Raw genomic sequence first — 22,821 nt, forward strand, 5'->3', positions numbered from 1 at the left:
AGTTTTCCTCCAGGCAGCCATGATTTGCTTTCACCTCACTCTGACTCCCTTGCTCACTCTGACTAGTTATATGTTTCTCTTCGGAAAATCTATTCTTCTACCTCACTTCCCATCTCACCCTCCATCTTTTTATTCACATGGTCCTTCCGCCAGCCCATTTGGGATGCTTATCTCTGTTTTCTCAATAGTGTCTGTTATTAGCTTGTTTGGTGGCCAATGAACAAGTCAGAAAGTACACACAGATATATATATATAATTGTGAGTGAACCCTATCACAGAAGATATAAAGAGTCCCACATTGAGATTTTTTTCATTTATTTAATTTTTGCATGCCATCCAAGAAAGTTTTGCAGTATCAGGCAAAAAAAAAAAAAAAAAGTGTAAATGTCAAATAAAACAGTGACAGATGACAGTATTCTCTATTGAATAGCACTGTTTCTGTCGTGCATGTTCAATGGGAACTCATGAATTATTAATAAACAAATCTCCTTTTTCTGTTAAAAATCTCAAGTAGATTTTTTGTTGTTGTTCCCTATGTGTTATGTGGAGCATTCCAGGAGAATTATTTTCATTTCAGAAAAGCTGATACAGAAGCTCATCTGATTTCCAGCCTTGGCTAGCTCTCTCAGTGGGCACCATGAATTTTAGTGTATATACCTATCTGTGAAATTCTCTTTTAGTATGGTTAGAAGTTTTGACCAAAGGCTGACTCAATGGTCACACAGTCGATTTAGCATTTTTAGTATAGTAAAAGCTAAGACTAAGTTAATTACAAATGTTTGAGCACAGATAGGAAGCAGAGAGAGTATTAAACTTGGATCCCTGGGACCTGCCTGCCAAGTTCCTGCTATGTCACTAACTAGCTGAGAGACCTTGGGTGAGTGGCTACCCTCTAGGAGCCTCAGGGCCCTTAACTATAAAATGAGGGGTTTAGAAAAGATGGTCTCTAAGTTTCTTTCCATCTCCACATTCCATGATCTGTTACCTTGTTATTTTCTCATAAATATCAGATAGTGATTAGCAATCAGAGTTAAAAGTACAAAGAAGAAACCACCCTGAACAGGTGATCAAGGTCAACATCACTAGCAATGATATATTGATACCATGAACCCTGTGATATGACGCTCTGCAACGGAAAGACATCATATCTGTGATCATCTTGCCAAAAATTCATAACATTGGTGAAACCATGAGAAAACATCAGATGAACCCAAACTGAAAGACATTCGACAAAATAACTGATTAGTACTCTTCAAAAGAGTAAGGTTATGAAAGATAAGGGAAGACTCAGGAAAAGCCACAGACTGCAGAAGACTAAGGAGAAAAAACAACTAAATGCAATGTGATATCTTGGATAGGATCCTGGCACAGAAAAAGGAAATTAGTGGGAAAAACTGGTGAAATTTGAATAAGGTCTTCAGTTTAGTCAACAGTATTGAAACAATTTTAATATCATGATTATGATAATTGCACTATGGTGAAGTAGGATGCCGAGCATTAGGGGAAGCAGGGAGAGGGATACACAGAGACTGTACTATTTTTGCAATATTTCTGTGAGTCTAAAATCAGTTCTAAATTAGAAGTTAAAAAAATACAAAGACTATCTGGAACTTTTATAGGAAAATATACCTGGAGCCTAAGTGTAATTCATGATGAAAACTTTCTTTTACCTTCAAAAATTGAACCCAGAGAAGGGATATGAGTTCAGAGACTCCTTCCTTCAATCAATGGTTAAAGAGTTTCCAAGCATTCAGCACATAAGCAAATAATGTCAATTAAAATCCCATTATAGCCATCACATTGGCCTCTTAAACAAATATATTTCCCTCTGTAGAAAAAAAAACTCTAACCACCCTTTCCACCATGCAGGTGAGGCCACACTCATGCCAATCGAGATATAGTTTGTTTACAATCCACGTGTTCCTGAAAAGTTGCACGTCAATCTAAATTCACAAAGCAAATCATGCTGCAAATGTATTAGGAAAGCTTACTACTTAAAGAAAAGCACTATTAATTCATTGGAACATGAAGAATCACCCATAGTTTATCAGTAGTTTCACTGATTCACTTAAATGAGATACCTCTAGTTCACAATTCAAGAGCATTGGAAGACACAACAAGAACCATAATTTGCTCCTGCTTTTCTTCTATGGCCTCATCTCATCTTACAACAATTCCTCTATTGATCTTGTGCTCCACTCATTGTGAATTACTCACAGTCTCCTGAATATGCTTGGTACATTCCCATCTTCACGTTTTGCTAATGTTACTTCCTTGGCTGGAACAACTCATATCCAACCCTCATCTTATATCTACCCCCATCGGAAGCTACACTTCAAGATTCAGCTGACATGGTCTCACCTGATCTCCTGTGAGAATTGGTTGCACATTCCACATGACTCCAAAGTATTTTGTTTATACCCATTCACAATTTGATGACTGTGAAATTTCTGTTGGTGCGGGCAGATCTGCCTCCCTGTCAGAACAGTCAGCTTATTGATGAGGGGAGGAAGGCTATGGTTTCTTTCTCATTTTAATATTATCAAAGCAGAAGATAGTTCCTTGCACATAGCAGATGCTCAATAAATGCCCGTTAGATTGAACTGAAATTATTAGAGTGCACAGAAATTAGCCTAGAGGAATGCTTTCAGCCTTAAATTCAGAGTTACTGTTGTCTAGAACTAATATTAGGAGCAACACAGCCTGTGTTCTGAGGTTTGTTTCCCCAGCTCTAATGCATGAACATGATGAAGAAAGTGGATTGATACAATTTACCCCATAATATAAATTGTAAACAGTGGTAGTAGTCTCTCAGATCATTGATTCAGTTATAATCTTACTGTGTGCCATTCAATGGGTTGCTCCTTTACTTATATCATATTATTTGCAAGATCATTTTTTACTTATAAGTTTAATCGGGATCACTGACAAGGAAGTGATTACTTCTGACCAAGAAGCTCATCACAGAGGATATAATCAGGGTGAATCTTGAAAGACAGAGTTGGACTTCCACAGGTGGGGAGAGGAAGTGATCGGAAGCACATTCCAGACAGAGATAACATTATGAGCAAATGCAAGGGCATATAAAAGTACCATGCCCAGAGACTTAGAAGCAACTCTGTGTGGCTAAAGCACAGTCTTGAAACATAGATAGAGGTCAGAATATAATGAATATCATGCAAAGAAATTTTATTTTAATTCTATGGGTCATGGGAGTCATGACAGTCTTCTTACCTGATTGGTCTAAGAACTTATTAATTTATTAATCTTCTTCCTCCTTCGATTCCTCTCTTCCTCCTTCCCTCCCACCTTTCTTCCATTCCTTCCTCCCTCCCTCCCTTTCCTCCCTCCCTCCTTCTTTCCCTTCCTCCCTCCCTCCCTTCCTTTCTTTTTTTCAACTAGAAGGCCTTAGGACAAGGACTATGACAAAGTCAAGAACATCACATATACTAGACTGGACATCATTTTTTTTTTCATCGTAAAATCATGTAGTTGTGAATTAATCAGGACCTACAATATCCCGATGGTAAAGTACATACTTCATAAGCTTCATTCTCTAGAGCTTTTCATTCTTTAAAAAATGATATATGTCATAAACACCAAACTATAACAATCATTTACAAATTTTGTTATATTAACCCTTTTCTTTTCTGTGTTTTTGTCATTCATATGGTAGTTTTTTTTAAAGCTTTTTTATGTTGAAAAAAATGAGGAAGGGCAGTATCTATTTCACTCTTACAAAAAATTTTAAAGGTTTCAAGTAGACATAAATGAATGACATAGCTTCCAAACAACATACCAAAGACAGAGAATATTCAAATGGCCAGATAAGTCTTTCACAAGACAATAATGTAGCTTAATCTTTAAACATTTGGAGTACATCAGATATGGGTTTGAATCCTAGCAGTGACATGTGTGTATATGGGTGGGGCAGAGTGGGGGGAGTAGCAATGGCAGCAAAGAGAAAGAGTTAGGTTCCTGTCCGTGGTGCTGAAATGCTTCTGTGAACAAATTTGCTCGTTTTTCCTATCCCAGGGCACTAGTTATGACTCCCACTTCTTCCAGTTCCTATTGTTTTTCATTTAAAAAAATAATGTTCTGTGTTGGTGACATATTTTTCATATTTTGTTATACTGCAGAAAAAAATAAAAAACAGAACTTGCTCAGCAGCAAGCACAATTTCAAAACCTGCTCTAATGTCAAACAAGATAAAGAGCTCCTTGAAAGCAGGGCCTTGCCACAGTCACTGCTGGTCCCAAAGAACAGCTTTTGGGTGAATTCAATCCACTAAGTAATAAGTAGCCCCCACTCCTTTGTCCGACTAGGAACTCCAGTGAATGAATTAAGTCGGCAAATGAACAGTTCTTCAGGAGAATGACTCAATACTTCTTGCAACAGAAATGTAAAAGGCCATTTACTCACCCACATCTTCAATATAGAAAATGTCAGCATATGTAACCAAAAGGAAATGTTTTCTGAGCGTCTCAAAAGAAAATTCATACTATTAACCACAGACAGTTCGCTTTCTAAATGGAAGCACATAAAGTCCCCAAACAAACTTTTGTAACTGTGAAAGGATTTCTCTTCAGCTGGTTGAGACTCTTCTGAAGTGTGAAATGAGCCAGATAATATTCAGCTCTTGTTTCTTAGTCACCGAATTCTCTTTTCATGAATCCAATAAGTGTCTATTAAAATAAATAAACCCTCTAATGATTCAAGATAACCTAATCAAGAAAACTGAAATGGATAAAAGGCTAACTACAATGGAGACTTGTCAAGGGCTTCAATGAATTCCTGACAAGGAGTTCATCTAAATCTGAAAAAACATTTGTGCTGAGCATTTGGTTACAGTTCAAGGTTAATTATTTTATACCTTGGATGTGATAAGTAAAAATTATCTGCTTTTTTATTTTTCAAAATTGTACACTAAGTTCTAAACTATATTTTCACAGGGAGCAATTTTAGCTATCTCTGGGTTACCTGACACGTCTCTCACATTTCTGTGGATGTGCTTGCAAAGATTGCATTTGTAATTGAGAGTAATGAAAATTTTATTTCAGAACAACTCTTTCATAAAATCTTGTTGTCCTCTTTATCACAGATTTATGGGTATACATAGTTACGCAGTACTATGAAGCATTGGTATGCCTTTATATAAATATATACACATACATACATGTATACACGGAAACATGAACCTGAACAACCTGTCCACATTTATCAGAAAGAAGAATGAAACTGGACTCCTGTACTTCCCTATTTAAATATTAGAAAGATATGGACAGAAAAATGTACTAAGCTACATTACCAAATAGAAAGCAACCAATATGTTTCCAATCCCTTACTTCAAGTATAAATTCCAGCATATCTGTGACACATACTAGACAGTAGGCAAACTGTTTTGAGAATTCTTATTAGTGCAGGAGAAAAAAACCTAGACACTTAGAATAGAAAACCATGGGTAAGACATTTTTGAAAGATCAGAGCTAGGACTACAGTGAGGCAAGCAAGTGCCTAAGGGACAAAATTTAAGGGGTGCAGCCCTGAAAATGTGTGGCTCCTAAAATTTTGTGAAAGGAAGATGATTCATAGTCTCTAAAGCAAAGTGGTAGGAACCACTCCCAGGTACCAACATTCTCCAACTGTAAGAACCATAGTTTAACTTAGAGTCTTCTTCCTAAGAGAGCTGGGGAGAGTTCACTGAGCAGGCTAATATGTCAACCTGATTTGCTTTAAAGTCATATGCAAACTTCCAAAGGTTCCACGTCATGAATAGGCAAAATAATGCAACTCAAGGGTTTCTGCAATAGACAAAGATGTGCTAAAAACAAGTACATAAGCTCTACTGATGGGTTAAATGTATTTCACATTTTAAGAATTACATATCAACTCTGTGATTAATCTTCATTAATATCTAATTAAGGGTTCCCACATAAAGGCTAGTTTTATGGCAGGAAACATTAATATAATTAACTCTGGGGTGGTAAAAAGGCCTTAATTCTTCACTGTGAGTTTGAAATCAAAACTAAAATCTAGAGGGAAATTCTGATGATAATCCCCCAATAGAATCTAATTTTTTGAGATTATGCTGACAGAAAAAGGAAGAGAGAATGGAGGGCTCAACTTGATGCTCAAGCATCATTATGTTCTACCCATTTACTTTGGCATCTGGTAATTCCGAGAAAACTAATTTCTTCACTACTTGGCATAATAATTTTTTCAAAAGGCAATTGTAGTGCAAAAATATTAATATACTCTGAGTTTTAGTTTGGCAGACCATCCCTAAATTTTAGCATGCATGCTCCACTTGACAAGAGTAGAGAAGGACCCTTGGTAAGGCTGTCAAATGATTGAGCTCCAAAGAAATCCACTCAGCAGGAAGGAGAGCTAACCATACACACTGCACGGTTCATTTTAGCCTGCCCTCCATGTTGAATACAATATGACAAAAGCAAAAAATCATGAGTGAAGCTGAGATCACCAACTCATTTTACACCGTATAGCCTGTAGTTCTTGCCATTCATCACACCAGAGAGATCTGGGCAATCCCACATCTACTCCCAATACTCTGAGCTAGCCCATGTCCAACAGAATCATGCCCACAGAGAAAACTTAATAACTGAAGGTAAATGTCTAATCGTTTGTTCTGCAAAGTGGCATAACTTTGATCCATATGCAATATTTTCTAAAGGCCAAAAAATTAAATGATGAGACTAAAGATAATATTTATATTATTTTGGAGATTTCCTCTCCTATATGAAAAGCTTGCCTTAATAAGAAAGAATTGTTAGTTTTAACTTGTCTTATAATTATGTACTGCACAATATGATCTAAATCAGAATATAAACATGTGCACACACCCATGGACACCAATGCACACACACATACACATTAGCAGAAAGGACTCTAAAATGTTAATAGTAATTATCTCTGAGTTGCGGAAGTACGGGTTATCTGTGTTTTCATTTTTGTAGGTTTCTGCACTTTGAGTTTTCTAAAATGAGGATGTTAGTACTTAAGAAACAATAAAATAAAATTTATTTCTTTAAAAATGAAATATGTACAACTAAATGTTGCATGGAATATTTTTAAGAAGAGATGCAAAAGCAAAGATTAATGCAGTAACCCATCAGTAAATGAAGAAAATGTGTTAGCACCTATACTGGTTATGAAATGAACACCAACAAGAAAGAGCAAAGGAGGGAAAACAAACAAATTAAATATCCCATTATTTTTCTTTATGTAAAGTTATCTTCCCTTTATTTTTACTTTATTTAAAAGGATCTTCCACAGAGATCTGCATATTTTAAATAATGTAGGCTGTCAAGCAAATTAGACCCTTCATAAGGAGAGATTTTAGGATAAAGAAGGATGTTCACAAAATATGAGCTTATAATCTACATCTAAAGCATAAGAAGCCTTCCACTTAGGAATACAATTTGTTAAGTCTGTACTTGCAAAATTGAAATACATTTCTTGGTAGAAGCATAGTGGTATGGCATAAAGGTCAGTAAACAAAAGCTACTTAATTCTAATGTACATGAAACATAGAATGTAATGAAACCCAATCAACATGTAGTGTAGTTTCTAAGGGAAATGATTTCAGAATTGTGCACTGGAGGCCAGAACCCCATCTTCGCCAGGTGCAGTGGGATCAGAGACTCTATCTTCCTCTCTCATTTCTGAAACAGGATTAAGGACTCTCCCATCCCTGACCTGGTGGTAGGTCCTGTAGTTTGTGGCAGGGTGGCTGGTGGGTCTGGAAAGGCATGCATGGCAGGGAGAGGAACTCCAGGATTGGCAGTGTTTTTAAGCCTCAGTGGAGTAGAAGGCATCCTACCAGTGTCATCTCACCACAGACCCTTCTGGGCCCCTGTTTGTTCCCAGATCACCTCCTTTCTTTTAAAATAAAGCCCCTAGAGTTGGCATGACTGCTGCTCTTTCGATTACCACCATTTGGTGTTCAACCAGGCTCCTTCTCCTGGTTCAAGTGGAAAAGAATGCAAGGTCTCAGCTTCTCTCTACCTTTCTAATACAGAAAGCAAGCCCAGTGCCCTTCTGAAGGTTTTATTCCTTTGTTTGTTTTTTGTTTTAATGGGGACAAAATAGGGGAGTAAAATAAGCCCCTTCTTGTTCCTCTTCCTTCTCTATTTTCACCCAAACCTAAGAGCAAAAGACAGTAAATATGTGGAGTTGCGTCTTTCGGTGTATAAACAAGAGTCACTTTTCTTTTAAAAGAAAGCCAAACTCAGCCTGTTCACAACATCCTATAAGCTGAAATACTATAGTATCTAGAAGAGAGAAGAGGGCAGGATATGAGGCAAACAATGGGGGCAGATCTGGGGAAAGAAGCATGTGATATCCAGGGCAAGAAATGTGGTTGAAGATGCTGTCACAGAATACATGGCCAGCCCTGGAAGACTGCAATGGGAGAGTGCCCACAGCTTACTACTGGCTTTTCTCCCCTCTGGATTTCCATTTCCCAGATCACAGGTGATGTGCATCAACTGGGGAGGAAGGGGAAAAGCGGTCCTATAGAATCTGAGTAAGAGGTAGGGGGATTACAAGAAGCCACAGAGGGGAGAGGAGTTCCTGTGGCCACTCAGTCTGTATGCTGTTGTTCACTCTCTGGTGGCCCTTCGTATGTAAGGACCAAACTGAAGTCACAGAAAATATCCCACCTGCCTTTCCATCCTAGGTCCTCTCTAAGGACCCCTCATTCCTATTTTAAGGAGAATATCACTGACCAGGGTGTCTTCTTATCCCATGAAGTCCAGTGATCTAATATTCTGCAGAAGGCAAAGGAAAATAATCCTCAGAATTTACACACACACACACACATTCTAAGGAACTAAATTGATCTCAAATTGAAAATGAAGGGAAAGTAAAAGGTAAAAAGTGCATAAATATATCTTTTCCTTGCATTATTTTTTTCTACTGCTTTTTCTTTTTTGACTCTTCTCCCATGGAGAAAGGGGCAAGGATCAGATAAGAGACATTGAATGGAATTGGATGAATGGTCTGGCCTGGTCATGACAAAGGAGCTGGAACTGAGCTGGAGGAGGAGATCTGCAATCCTACAGATGCATCCAGGCATAACCATGCCATGTGCTGGGGAAACTCACACACACACACACACACACACACACACACACTTTCCAGTAATATATTTTCAGCAACAGGACTACAGGAAAAACTGGGAAAGTAAAATTTGTCACCCTTTTAGCTCCTTTTCTGGGCCTCCCCTCCCTTTGTGTCTGCACCCAAAACACTTAGAGACCTCAACACATGCTGGCTACTGCACCCCACCACTCTTAATCTCTCTAAAATTTTCCTATCTTTTTCCTACTCCTGAATTCAAAGTTGCCTAACATAAAGTACAGTGTTAGATATCATTCTTAATAGCTGATTACAGCATTCAAACCAAGAGGTAAACGAGGCTTAATGGAGGATTTATTTCCATTTTAGAAGAAATTTCAAATGGAGGGGGAAAGTTCGCAATGCATATTTGAAATAGGCCTTTGGGGCTCAAAGCCCACTCCAGTCATGGCATCCCGAATTGAGTTTCCCCTAATTTCACCTCCAAGAGAATGCAGAATCCTTGCTATTCATTTGCCTCCTTAGTTACTCCAAGAACTTCCAATTCCTCCAAAGAGAAAGAATAGAGTGAGGGAAGAGAATGCAGGGAAGAAAGAGAAAATCTTTGTTCTCAGTCCTCATTAACCTGTGATATAAGTGTAGCCACTGGCCATTGCAGACTGGAGAGTTTAAGTACCTTGGCCAAAGTCCCACAATTAGTGATATATGTATCTTGTGGATGTGCACCAAATCTATGTGCAAGGTACCAAATCATGCTATTGATTTTACCAAATATGCTTTTTATCAAGCCATTGCCAGTACTTATAAAATGTAGTGAATACCTTATGCTAAATTGATAGGCACTGCCATTTTAGAAAAACATTACACTTGATTTGCCAATTTAGTCAGTTATTTGCAATACGGTTTCCTATTCATAAATGAGAACAAAACCATTGACCCAAGAAGAAAAGAAAAATTTCAAAGTATCTTTATCCCCACTTACACTTGACTTCATCCTGGAGCACATTAATCCCCAGAACAAAATTTTCCTTGATGCTATAAAATCAGGGCTACTGATTTTTTCAGGAGGCATCAAAAATTTGAAGAGCTAAGCTTCTGCCAATTGGCAAACTCAGTTTTCAATCAGCCACCTGAATTATTTTGAAAAGCTGGCTTCACTATTTCCAGGAGCCATGGTGCCAAGTCAGCAAGAAGATTATAAACATTTTGAATCAAGGCTGTGATCTTCAGTTTTTCTTGATAGCTTCTTATAAATCAAGGACCAAGTGAAACTTTGATATTTACGTCAAGTCACGACTAAGGAGCAGGTTTGCAAAACCAATTGTGCAGCTTTTATACTCACTGCACATTTACCACATATGTCCTTTATTACACAGTGGAAAACCATTAAATGCACAGTAGTGATGCCAAGTGGCATTATGCATTTAACAGCTTTATTCATTTAACAGCTCCAACTCTCATTATATTTTGCCATGTGGTACATGGGATTTTATGCATTTAACAGTTTAAGAAGACACTATGGTATTTTCTTTTCATGTATTTCATACTATGGTTGGACATCATGTCTTAGCAAACTGTGTTTCACTGATTTCATTGATGAGAGAGAGTAAGCATAATCTAGAGAAAACTACAATGAAATTGAAAAGGGAATCAAACATTTCAATCCTCTTCAAAGTTCCTTGATAGTTTACTCCTCTTGTCAACATCTGAAAAGTAACTTATCTCAGGTTACTGCAAAACTGCAGGTACAAATGGCTAATCCCCAAATCATATCATTAATCTAAATATAACATTTAACTATCATTTTACAAATGTAGATTTTATTGAAAACTGGATTGCCTTCTTGCTAAATAGAAATACAATATTCAGAAACTTCCTTTCTTTATAGCACACAACAGAAGATCTGTTAGGGAGATGATGGACCACTTTGCCATTTACATATGTAGGAATGAAAACATTTGTGTCATGCAAGGTCACAGAGGAAATCAAGCTCAGAATCAAAGGACTCTCAAAATTATACTTTAACTCACTTTTGTTTCCTCCACCCTGCATCAGGTAATTGTTCATCCTAGGGATAAACAAGTACATGCCTCAACCTCACTGATTCTGGGATTGGACAGCAGTTGTTCCTTTAAACAAGTAGAAACAGATAATAAATCCTATCAACTTCGCCGCTTTCAGAAATAAAAAAACATAAGCAGCTGTTTGCCCTTTTCCCTGGAGCATTACATTCCCCACAATCTCCACACTCTGAAAAATTTTACTGGATAAGCTTACATTTTTTTCTGTTCAAGATTTTAGCACTTACTCTGGACTCCCCCATGTGTGTTTTCTCCTGGAAAAACAACTGTATTCTATACATAAAAGAAACACCTGACAGCCCAACATGTCTCTGGGGTTTGGGAAATGTGGTTATTATGACAAAGTAAGTCATTCCCCTGATGGGAATAAGAGAGGTGATGATGCCTGGCTAAAGCTAGGTCTCAGAAAGGTGATGTTTTGCTCAAATCAACACCACCAACAACCACTTCCCTACCCCACCCCCAATAAAAGATAAATAGCAGGGTTTAGAATTAGGAGATAAATCACTCAAGGCAGATTCTTTTTGAAAAAATTCTTCAAGAGAACAGAGCCAGTTTTGACTTAGTCTCTATTTTAAACTTCAATAGTGCAAAAGGCAGAACATGACAGGCTCCCTGGGGATTATTACTGTATTATTATTAAAGGAACAGATGTATTTTTATTGGTGGGGAGAGGAGAAAGGTCTAATCCCAGCCCGTGCTTGTGCCCTTTTAAAAATCACTCACCTGACTTTTATTTGCAGCCACTTTGGCAAACAGGGCTTGGGACACTTTGGCCCTTTTCATCTCCTGTTGGATCTCGTCATAAATGGCAGCTGTGATGTTGATGTTGGCGCCGTCCACCTTAACGGGGAGGTCTGTTGTCGGTGTCGAGGTTTTGGCCTACCAAGAGACCATGAAAATAATAATTTAAAAAGTGCTGCATTCAGCCCAGCCATCTGTGCAGAAATTATCAAAGGATTTAAGTCAGCTGATGCCAAACTGCATTAGCTACAGAGGGACACTTCCTGTCCATTATTCTAATCAAGTTAATTGTGATTGGAAATAATTGCAGTGCATTCCTATAGGACATGCAGCATCCTGTCAACCCTGTTCTCTCCCTCTCAGTATCCTGGATGGTTCACAGGTAGGATGGCACTGAACTATAAGCAACCATCTAACTGCAAAACAAGCATGCAGAACACACACACACACACACATACAGTTACTTTTTCTTTCTAAAAATGGCATGCCTTGGAGCAAGACCCAATGCCAGAAAAAAAAATGAGTAAATGGATAGAGATCTCTAAATAATAAATTATTACTCAATTTAATGCACGCCCCTGAGTCTCTCTCATTCTTTATTAAAGCTTTACATATGTCATTCGAGTATGTACGGTTTCCCATCATTATCATCATTATGCTACCCAGACAGTCACCTAATTTCACCTAGGAAATCAGTGGAAATGAAACAAAATTTCATTTCATAAAACTAGGCTTCAGAATGCCTTTGATGTGCCATTTTCATTTTCTTAAACTCATATTGAGGTTTTATGTATTCTGCAGTGCTCATTTTAATTGAATGATTTCCCATCAGCTTCAGAGACAAATGAAGGACAATATAGAAAGTGTCTGTACTTCTTGGGGTTAGGATAACCCTAAAATGTATGAATCTACTTGATCCAAAGGACTGTTAGAACATTTGCTTGATCTGGGTTCTAAAATGCTTTCCTGGTGTCTAATGAGAGGGGGCTGAAGCAATCCACCTTAATGGGGAGGTCTCTTGCCAGTGCTGAGGTTTTCAGCTCAGCCATCTGTCAGCAGGACTCTGGAAAAAGTCCACACTCATCTTGGGCTCAACAGCACTGCCAACTCATTTAGTCTAAACTGAGTTTTCTCTTTGTGCCTCCACTTACCCGAGAATCCCAAACCAAGAGAGTTGTCCCTAAATCCCAGAAAAAGAGAAGCCATCACAGCTTTCTCTCTGCTGATACCCTGAGCTGTTCTCTGTTGGACTGAATAGCAGAGGGTCTGAAAAAAAGACAGAGCATATAGTCCTGGGCACTGGGAAGTCATTCTCAATGGTTTCTTGGAGCTGGACTTAACATCTTAACTTTCCATGAAGGCTTTGATTCCCAAGAAGGCTCAGTGGCTTCCGCCATTTTCCTTCTACCTCCTTGCCTTGTGCTATTTTCTAGTTACTAAATATTAATTATAATTTATGGGGTACTTTGTATGTACCAGGCACTCCAGAAAGTGTTTTGCTTTAGTTTTTTCATTTATGAACTCCAGTGAGGTAGGCATTGTTATTTTTACTTCACAGGTGAAGAAACTGAAAACAAAAGAAGATACTTAATTTGCTAGAAGAATATGCAGCAGAAAGAGATTCATGAGAATTCAAGTATTTCAGGTTCCAAAGCATGGGCTCAGAACACCATCATGTTACACAGCCTCCCAAAACTCCAGTTTTTATGGCCACTGTTTTCCTTTCTAGTTTGGGGCCTTTCCATATTAATCCAATTCTCTGTAATTTTTTCAAGGAACTCCTTTTTCTTCTCAAAATTTCTAATTAACACAGTGCTTTTCCTTAATATTAAGTACATATTTAAACATATCATCTCTGCCTTTCTCAACTCAGGTTTCTTCACAGCTCCAACGACTCTCATCATACTGACTGGTCAGGACCCCAGGGGCTAAAGAGAAACCCCTCAAGGCACTACAATATATATAAATTGAATCACAAGTACCAGGGTTCAAATCCAAGCTGTGCCAACTCAACCATGTGATCTTATAGAAGTTATTTAACCCACTTAAGCCTCAATAAAATTAGGATAACACCACAAAATGGTGAGGATTATATTAGTGTAAAATGCTCACAATTACTGATCTGATACACAACAAATGTTCATAAATGATTGCTTTTATCCTTGCATTGTTGTTTTATTATTATTAAATACAGCAGGGAATATTGGCCAATTGAAGGATTATGAGAAGAGACTCTGGGCCTTTAATTTTGAATTTGAAATTTCTTCAATTTGTTTTAAAAACATTTTAATGGAAAATAATCTCCCTGCAACTGTGTAATGCTTTCTGAGTTGTCTAGATCACTGACTCTAACTAAAAGGCTGAGCCAGTGGGCACCCCTTTAAGATTTGTTCTCATGATGAAAACTTTAAGGTATTATGGGTCTTTACTATTGAGATAGTCTGTAAAGAATTTTGAGTAAGTATATAATCATGAAATATTTTTAAAGATTTTAATAACTTTCCCTTTCTTAATCTTTAACAAACAGAAAAAGAAGAAAGTTCCAGAGAATGTATACATGTGGGAGTTATGGCTGTGGTCTCAAAACAAACAACAAAACATTTAAATATTTCATATTTATTTTCAGAAGTCTTAAAGCTATTTATGAAATTAAATTATCAATTTATTTACTATACTTGTCCCTAAAGGACACTTTTATCTAGGAATTTTCTAGATGGGATTTTCTACTATTCATGAAAAGCAAAATATTGACCCTGTGTGGCTTTGTTACGTTGATCTGGCTCTGAAAGCCCTCAGGTCTTTGAAAAGTTGCCCAAGATATAATCTTGTTAGAAAAATATTACAAAGAGGCTAAAACAAAATACTCAGGCCAGTGCTATTTTCTGTACTAGTAGAAGTGACTTTCTTAGAAGAGATGCCTGGTTAAATGGCTATGAAGCAAGGCTGAACTCTCCTATAATGATTTAATCAGCTTCAATGCAGCAAAAAAAAAAAAAAAAACAACAACAACAAAAAAAACACTGGTGACTATAATAGGAGTAAACATTAGTGCAAATTAACAACTCAACCAATTCACTAACTCAATATGTATGCCCCAAAATTTAAAAAAAAAAATAATTAAATAAGGCTTGGTTACACTTATCCAAAGTAAGCAGTCAAGTGACTTATTTTTGGTTTAAGGGTAACTAAAACTAATAATTCACTGAAGACTAAAGCGTAAGTCTCAGAATTTTGGCAGTGCCTGACAGAAACTGACCTACAATCAAAAATCCATTGCAGAATGCAGAAATATAAAAAGAGTTAAGAAGTTTGGGGAAAAAAAAATGGATGTACTTGAAAAAAGCTCAGGTATTTTTACAAAAACAAAATTCTTCTTCTATGCTTAATCAGTTCATTGGAACTTATCAGAAAACAAATTCATAAAGACAAAACTGGAATATCCAAGCAGAAAATCTTTGATACTGAAGTACCCAGTTTTCAAATTTGTATAAATATGTCTGTTAAATATTGGTTTTGAGAACGATCACGCAAACAGAACTTGCAACCATCTTAGCAACAGTGAACAGGATGGTTTTATCATAAATCCACTGGGTAGCCCAAGTTTAAGAGAAACAGGTAGCAGGCTAAAATGAGTGGTCTTGGATCTGAATTGGAAGTAATTCCTAACTGCCTTGAGACCGCAATCCTTCTGTTAGGACTTACTCTACACATGAATTTGCAGGAAGGCCTGAGAACGGAATACTTATAAAGTGTAAGAAGAAGGAAGAGGAAGATGGAAAGTTGAGTCACCCAATCCCAATGGAAAGATCACCTTAGGAAAGAACATAATTAAGGACTACACTTTCACTACCATTTTCTAAGGGATATCTGACTGGCAAACTAGTCATTCTGACCTAGCCAATGCATATCCATGCTTCCATGACACAGGTTTCTCTCCCACTCAGTCTTTCCGTAGCATAAAAGCAGAACTTGTAGCACTTCCCTTACCCTGCCTTCAACCACCTTCCCTCCCCCAACCAAAAAAATAAGCATACAATTGAAGGAAAAGCATCTTGCTTGCTATGCAAACTCAGCTTCAATGCAAATCCCCTAATCCTGTCTTCCATTACTAAGCAGAGAACTAAGCAGCTGTATACAGACATTATAGCACCCTCTCTTGCTTGGACTTTCCCAAAGGTACAGTAGTGACATATGCTATAGTACAGGAAAGTCACCATTATATGGCGAGAGGGTCACATCCTTGGACCAACATAGTCAGTGGATTAAAATCCTTGAATTACGTTCCTTAATTTTAGAGAGAAAACACAGTATCAGTGAAAGCAAGATGCTTCCAAGGCAAAAGTGAAAAGACAGTGGCGAATATCTCACCTGAGGGGTTCGGGAGGAGCTGGGACTGCTAGAGGCTGAGGAGACCATGCTCACGTTGGGGTTCATGCTCCGTTCCCGCTCGTCCTGGTAGATGCGATCCCGCTCCACTTCCGGCAGATTGAGGAAATTCTGCATGGCCCTCAGGTTTACTAAAAGAGACTGAGAGGCTGTCCGAGGGTCTTCTTCCTTACGCAGAATTTCAGATAACAATCCCTGGTTAAACGGGAGGGGGGGAGAAAAGGCCAAATCATATCTACTTGTAAATGTGTGTTATTTCCTTCTTCAACCCCTCCCTCCCCTTTATCTGTTTGCTGTAACCAGCTGGGCTGTGATGTCAAATACCTCAGTCTAATTCCTTAGGGTTTTCCAACAGGGAGATTTTTTGGGAAAGTGCTTGCCTTCCTGAGGCTGTGCCTTATTTTGGGACCATTCTATTCTGACACTTTTTCGTCACTGTAATAATCACTGGTGTACAGAGATGCCAGCTAGCAAGGTAGGCGCTTGGGAAGAATTGTGAAACCGCAATTACCACCAGGTGCCTCCTACGAGTATTTCAGGAACTGTTAGAACTCTCGCTGCTTGAAACTGGGAAAACTTGGCAGCCCTGCTCAGCTTTACAAATCTGCCAAGTTTGGTAAATTTAGTTCCGACATTTAAACAGCATGGGAGATTTACATTGATTAAAAAAAAGAGAGAGTTTGGCTGAATTTCTGTATGACCAGCCACTGTTTTCAATGTTAGATGTATCTTATGGGGGAAAAAAAAAGACAAAAGCAAATGGCTAGTTAACCTTCTGCTAACTTCCCAATCCACACACACAACATAGGTATCCTTGTATATGTACTGCAGGGCCACTCAAACCTTCTCATGAGATGCCTTTGTGGGGGAAGCTCTAATCCCACAATGAAAACATAGTCACATGCAGTGAGGGCCAGACACACCATAAAGAATGCCAGGATAGGCACAGATATTTTCTGAATGTGTGGCTCACCCAAATAGAAAGCTTTCATTAGAGAATTAGTGTGTTCATGCGCTCCAATGACAGAGAAGTCACAAAGAAAAGGAGAATGTTATCAAGTACAGAGAAAAGTAATATGGGCTCAAGAAAAGAGCTGAAGATCTGAGTTGGAACATTGTAGTCCTTTGGGTACACGTGGATCCGTTTCCATTCTGCACATTTGTTGGGTTATCACCCAAAGGCATCACTTTACATTCCTAGCTTCATGCCTTCAAGAGATTAGGACATAAGACTATCCCCTGGGAAGAGCTAAGATGTTAACCCTGTATCTTAGGACTGATGAGTAACCCTAAGTTGTCTCTATGAACAGTAGTGAAGTGGTACAGAAGTTTGCACAGAGGTGAAAATTAGTACAAAGGAATCAAGTATCAGATTTCTAATAAATGGTTCAAAAATAAGAAGACATTGGATGCAAATGGATATGCCATCTCTGGCTAGAAATGTGCAGTGCAAGGTAGGCATTTTTTTTTTAATAAAATGTTGCATTGTAATAGAGTAAAACAAATGCCACTTGTAGGAATGTCTATCACAGTTCTCACCACTCCAAGGAGGTAATCATTACTCAAAACATAAAAGTGGCATAGCATCTGACAGTTCTATAACTTGGGTGTCATATTACTTTGATTAGAGATGCCATAATACTTGCTAGAAACACATGTATAAATATGGCCAGGGATGGATAACTGTGTGTGTATGTTTCATAGAGAAATGACAGGATAAGAATATAATTTGCCATAAAATGAAGATAGAAGAAATTTTAAAAGTGTGTGCATGCATGCCCAAGGAAAAGGCCAAGGTGGGATGTGTATGTAAAAATATTCTGCTGGTAACATGATTTTAATAATATCCAGATTTCTTATCATGCTTTTAGAAGCAACAAGTGAGAAGCTTGTCTTCTAGAAAATGTTATACCATCTAGGTATTGACTCACTTTCTGGAATTAAAATTCCCTTAATTTTAAGTTATCCTTAAATCTTAAGTTACTTGACTTCTACTTCCACTAAGCACCTGAAATATTCACACTGGGTTGAGTTTTTTTTTGAGGATAAAAACCTCCAAATTAATATGTTGAAGAAGCAACAGGGAAATGGATTTAAAATCCCTACCAATTTCCAATAGCAATAAGACATTCAGATTGATATTTTCTAAGTGTTTTTAAATGACAAACCTTGCACATACAGAATGAGCTGGCCAGCCTACCTACCTTCCTTCCTTCCTTCCTTCATTCCTCCCTTCCTTCTTTCCTTTCCCTCTCCCTCTTTCTTTCTGTAATTTTAGTATTTTAATAGATCTCAGACTATTAAAATTTTAAGGAGTTTTAGGGTCTACATGGATATTCGTTATGATAGTTATTATAATTATACTCACAAAAACTAAAAGGCAACATTTATAAAAGTATTCTTCCATTAGTTGTGGAATACATTACAGCAAACATCTTGCATATAGAATAATGAAATAACAAAAACTATTGTTTTAATGGGCCATGATCCAAAATTATAAGTTTGTTCATTCTTAATCAATAAAAGTCACTCCGAAGCATGAACTGTTTTATTTGTGTCATGTTTGGTTTGGTTTACTTTTTTTTTTTTTTCCTCCACTTTTAATTGTATAGTTCCTTCCCTTGTGTTTTTTGCATATAGGATAAACTTACAAGGAAATTAATCCATCTCTAAGTAAAATGAAGACAAAGCATCCTTGAAAATGACTCCCATCAGTATCATTTTTAAAGTGAATGAGACAAAATATTTCTCTTTTAAGGGCTGGTGGAATATACTGTTGCCTCTGTTCATTTGCCTAATTGAAGATAAAGTCCCAAACCATCAAGATGGCCAGCACCATCTTCTACTTATTGCCCCAGAGAATTAGTACATTGTTCTAAATTATTTACTTAAACTCTCATCTGTGTAGCTTGTGGTCCCAAAGCAGATTCTTTTTACCTCAGACATTTTCAATAACAAGTGGCTTACACTAGGCATAGGAAGAGTTTAAGTTATTTCATTGAGATTTTAAGGTGCTTTCAAGTAATTAAGCTAGGATTTTTAAAAATGCATTCCAAATTCCTCAGGCTCATAAATGTAAAATGAGTTTATTTAGTTAGCTAAAAAATCAGAGGGGAAAAATCAGAAGAAAATCTACAGCATAACTTAGATATCATACCATCTAATTATCAAGATAAATAAATGTTTATCATACTGAAACTGTCTTGAACAGAACATAAATTAATAATTTATCTCACATAAGTATTTCTAATGTCCTTGCCACTGTGTTGTCTGGCATTTTAATTATCAACCAGCCAGGCAGGAGGTGTCATTTGGACATTCCCATTATGCAGCCTGAGATACAGAAAATGTGGCCCAGCACCTGGGTGCCATAAAAACGATGTACTTTTCGGAATAGAAAGGTCATGAATATTAAGAATGTGTAAATTGAGGAAAATTAATAAATTAACCAGGATATTGCTTATTAAACTTTCATGTCAGTAATCCTATTAAAACATATTGCAAGTATTGAGTAAGTGGTCATTAAGTATTTTCCTCATTGTAGGCAACAGAGCCTTCTCAGGGGAGCGATTATAACAATTCCCTCCTTGGTGTTAGCTGAGGTTATGTAAGCCCAGCAAACATGTTGACTGAGAATAAGTAGAACGAGCATCTGCACAGAGTAGAAAGACACCTTATACAATAGCTCTTCGGTTACAAGACACTGAAAAAAGAACAAGGGAGTCAGGCAAAGAGAACCTCAGCCTATTCATGGGAGATTTTGTAAGCCTCATATGATTTCCAACATCGGCAAAGAATACATGAGTCTGGCAGAAATGTTCAATAAAAGCAAAATAATTCAAAGTGCAGAACTAGAGATAACTTAATAAGATGCCGTCTAGCTTGGTTGCTAATTTAGACTATATTCACAGACAAAACAAAGAATTTTGGCTAACTTTAAAAATGAAAAATGGATGTATTTATTATTTCTAATATTCTTGAGTAATCTTTATGTAAGCTAGAAACCTGTAGTTTCTATCAAGGAGCTTTCTTATTTACATTATTATGAATTTCATATTATTAGTATGCACAATACTAGCTGATACTCAGAAATGTTTGGGAAACTTTACCACGGTGGGCTCTATAAAATTTACTTCTAAGTTTCTGCACTAGCCCTTGAGGCCTTGTCGATGAGTCAGTCTCATCATCCTTTAAGAGAAAATAAGGGAACACATACCTGGGCCAATTGTTAGAAATGCCTTGCCTAAGCCTCTCAAAGCCCCCCAGGCCACTCCAGGGCTGACAGCAACAGTGAAGGTCATTACAGACTAGATTTTAACAGCTGGTCATTCTTCATGGCTCTCGGGCCTTTGGAACAATGTAGGATTGGGCTATAAATCCCACTGATGATCTAGAGAACCCCCCCCCCCCAATTCAATATTGTATTACCAAATGAATGACAGATTGGCCTATTAATTCATTTCTAATTTACAACTTGGTACAGAGTTCAGAAAAGATAGACAGACAGATTCAGCTCTGAAGGGGTATACTATCCAATAAGAGGAAGAAGGTGATACGCAATAACCATGGTAGTATGATATAAAAGATGACAAATGTCATAAATGTGAGATGGAATTTGTGCCATCTCTGTTCAAAGGAGAGGGAAAGTATTTCAAACTGCAGGAGTTGGGGAAAACTTTTTGGAAAAGTGATGTTTGGCTTGGCTGGCTAGTGCTTGGATATAGAGATAATGGTGAGACCAGGGGAAGCAAGGGAAGGACTGGGCAGTATTAGAACGTTTGGAGAAAATGAAGAAGCATGACTAACCCAGAATACAAAGAGAAGGTTCTGCTTCTTTAACAACTGAGAAAAAATTGTTTTTCCTCAGTGAAGAATACAAAAAGTGATAAAGTAGTAGAAAACATTTTGAAAAAACAATACAGTCCACATTAATATAATTCTGAACTACTGGAGTATACACATACTAACCAGCAAACATTATCCCCAAATGAAGTGATATTAGATAATCTGCTCAGCCTTTTTGTCACCTGCAACAAATTAGGCTTTCAATATGCAAAACATCTTCCTTCCAGAAAAACAAATGATCATGATTCCATTTAATTGTAATTTAATGAGGCATAATTTATTTTTTAAAGTGATATACACCAGGTGTGTACTGAGGAAACTGGCCCAGACAAACCCCAGTGTTTCTCTTTGGAAAAAGCCTCAAAGTGGCTGGAGACTGTTTTCATTTTTATAAATTATGTTTCTGTTTGTGATAGTTGAAGGGGGAGGTAGAAAGGGTAACTTGTGATATTTGCACATTTATTGTAACATATACCTTTGAAGAAAATCAATCCAAAATATGCTCATTTACCACATAAATAAAATAGTTTTAAAGTGCTAGATTCCGATCTGAAGAAAGGTAGATATTAGAATTTCATATAAACCCAAGGACATCTTATATACACTGCTGATTGCTATGCTAACAGTGAAATCGTATTCTTGACACTACTTTAGAAACATTTAGACGGGTATTTTAGAGAAAATAAGCCCTATCCCTTAATAGTATATTTAAATTACTAATTCTGTGATGCGTCAACAAATTACATAAAGTATTTAATGACAGTCCTCTTCAGAAATAAAGTTACATCTCCTCAAACGTGTGATTCAAAAGCATATTTATAGCTGGTAGTAATGAGTCTAAAATATATTTTAGTTCATAATTATATATTGCTTTAAACAAACAGTTCTGTAACAAATTGGCAAGGCTAAAGTATCATATCTATCTCATTTTACAGATTAAAATCCAAGAAGGTCAGAGCTGGAAGGGGCCTTGGCACTCATACAGGCCCCCCTCCATCTTGCACTTGAGAATGACCTGCCTATCATATACTTCCCGTGAAATTACTTTCAGTGAAACAAACAAAAAAAGGTTCCCTCCAAAGGAATTCCTCACATTTCACCACTCCTTTTACTTTTTTTCCTATTAGGCTTTATTTTCATGCAATCTGGAAATGTATGGGTCCAGCTGAGATGACAGTCAAAAACTGGAATCCTCACAAAGTAATGGCAAATTCCTAGCCTAATCACACAAAGCAGATCCTTAAATTTCAGTGGTTGGTCCAGGGTTGTGCAAGCTGTAAAAACGGTTGTGTGGCTGTAGAGCATTGTTGACACCATAGCATCTGCAAGCTGAGGTGACAATCTTTTCCCTCCTCATCCCTGATCTCATTTCTTTTTGATGACCCTGAGAGGCACTTTCCCCTCTTTTCAAGAATATAAACAGCTTTCTCTAGGTCCCATATTCATAATCTACAAACCCACTATGAACCTGACTGCTGAAATGCAATCATATAATGCTAAAAAGACTTGACTCCCCCCACCCCCACCCCCACCCCCCCCCATGGGGGCCAGGATACTTAGTCTGATTTGAACAAAAGATATACGGAGCACAACAATGACAATCTGATTTTTATTATTAAAAATGATGTGTTAAATCCTCAAAGAAAATGTCATTATTGCATTAGTT

General features: G+C 37.4%; 1 protein-coding gene across 2 annotated transcripts in view; it reads right to left on the reverse strand.

Moving 5' to 3' along the window:
* Positions 1-22,821, reverse strand: part of SATB2 (SATB homeobox 2) — a 202,264-nt gene that overhangs the window by 43,849 nt on the left and 135,594 nt on the right. For both annotated transcript variants that reach the window (XM_037850209.1, XM_037850208.1), the window contains 2 exons: positions 16,293-16,505; positions 11,907-12,062 (listed from right to left, as the gene is read on the reverse strand). In XM_037850209.1, coding sequence (XP_037706137.1) covers positions 11,907-12,062; positions 16,293-16,505 — 369 coding nt within the window. The remainder of the gene's footprint in view (positions 1-11,906; positions 12,063-16,292; positions 16,506-22,821) is intronic.

This window comes from Choloepus didactylus, chromosome 9 (assembly GCF_015220235.1).
Source record: "Choloepus didactylus isolate mChoDid1 chromosome 9, mChoDid1.pri, whole genome shotgun sequence".
Lineage (NCBI taxonomy): Eukaryota > Metazoa > Chordata > Mammalia > Pilosa > Megalonychidae > Choloepus > Choloepus didactylus.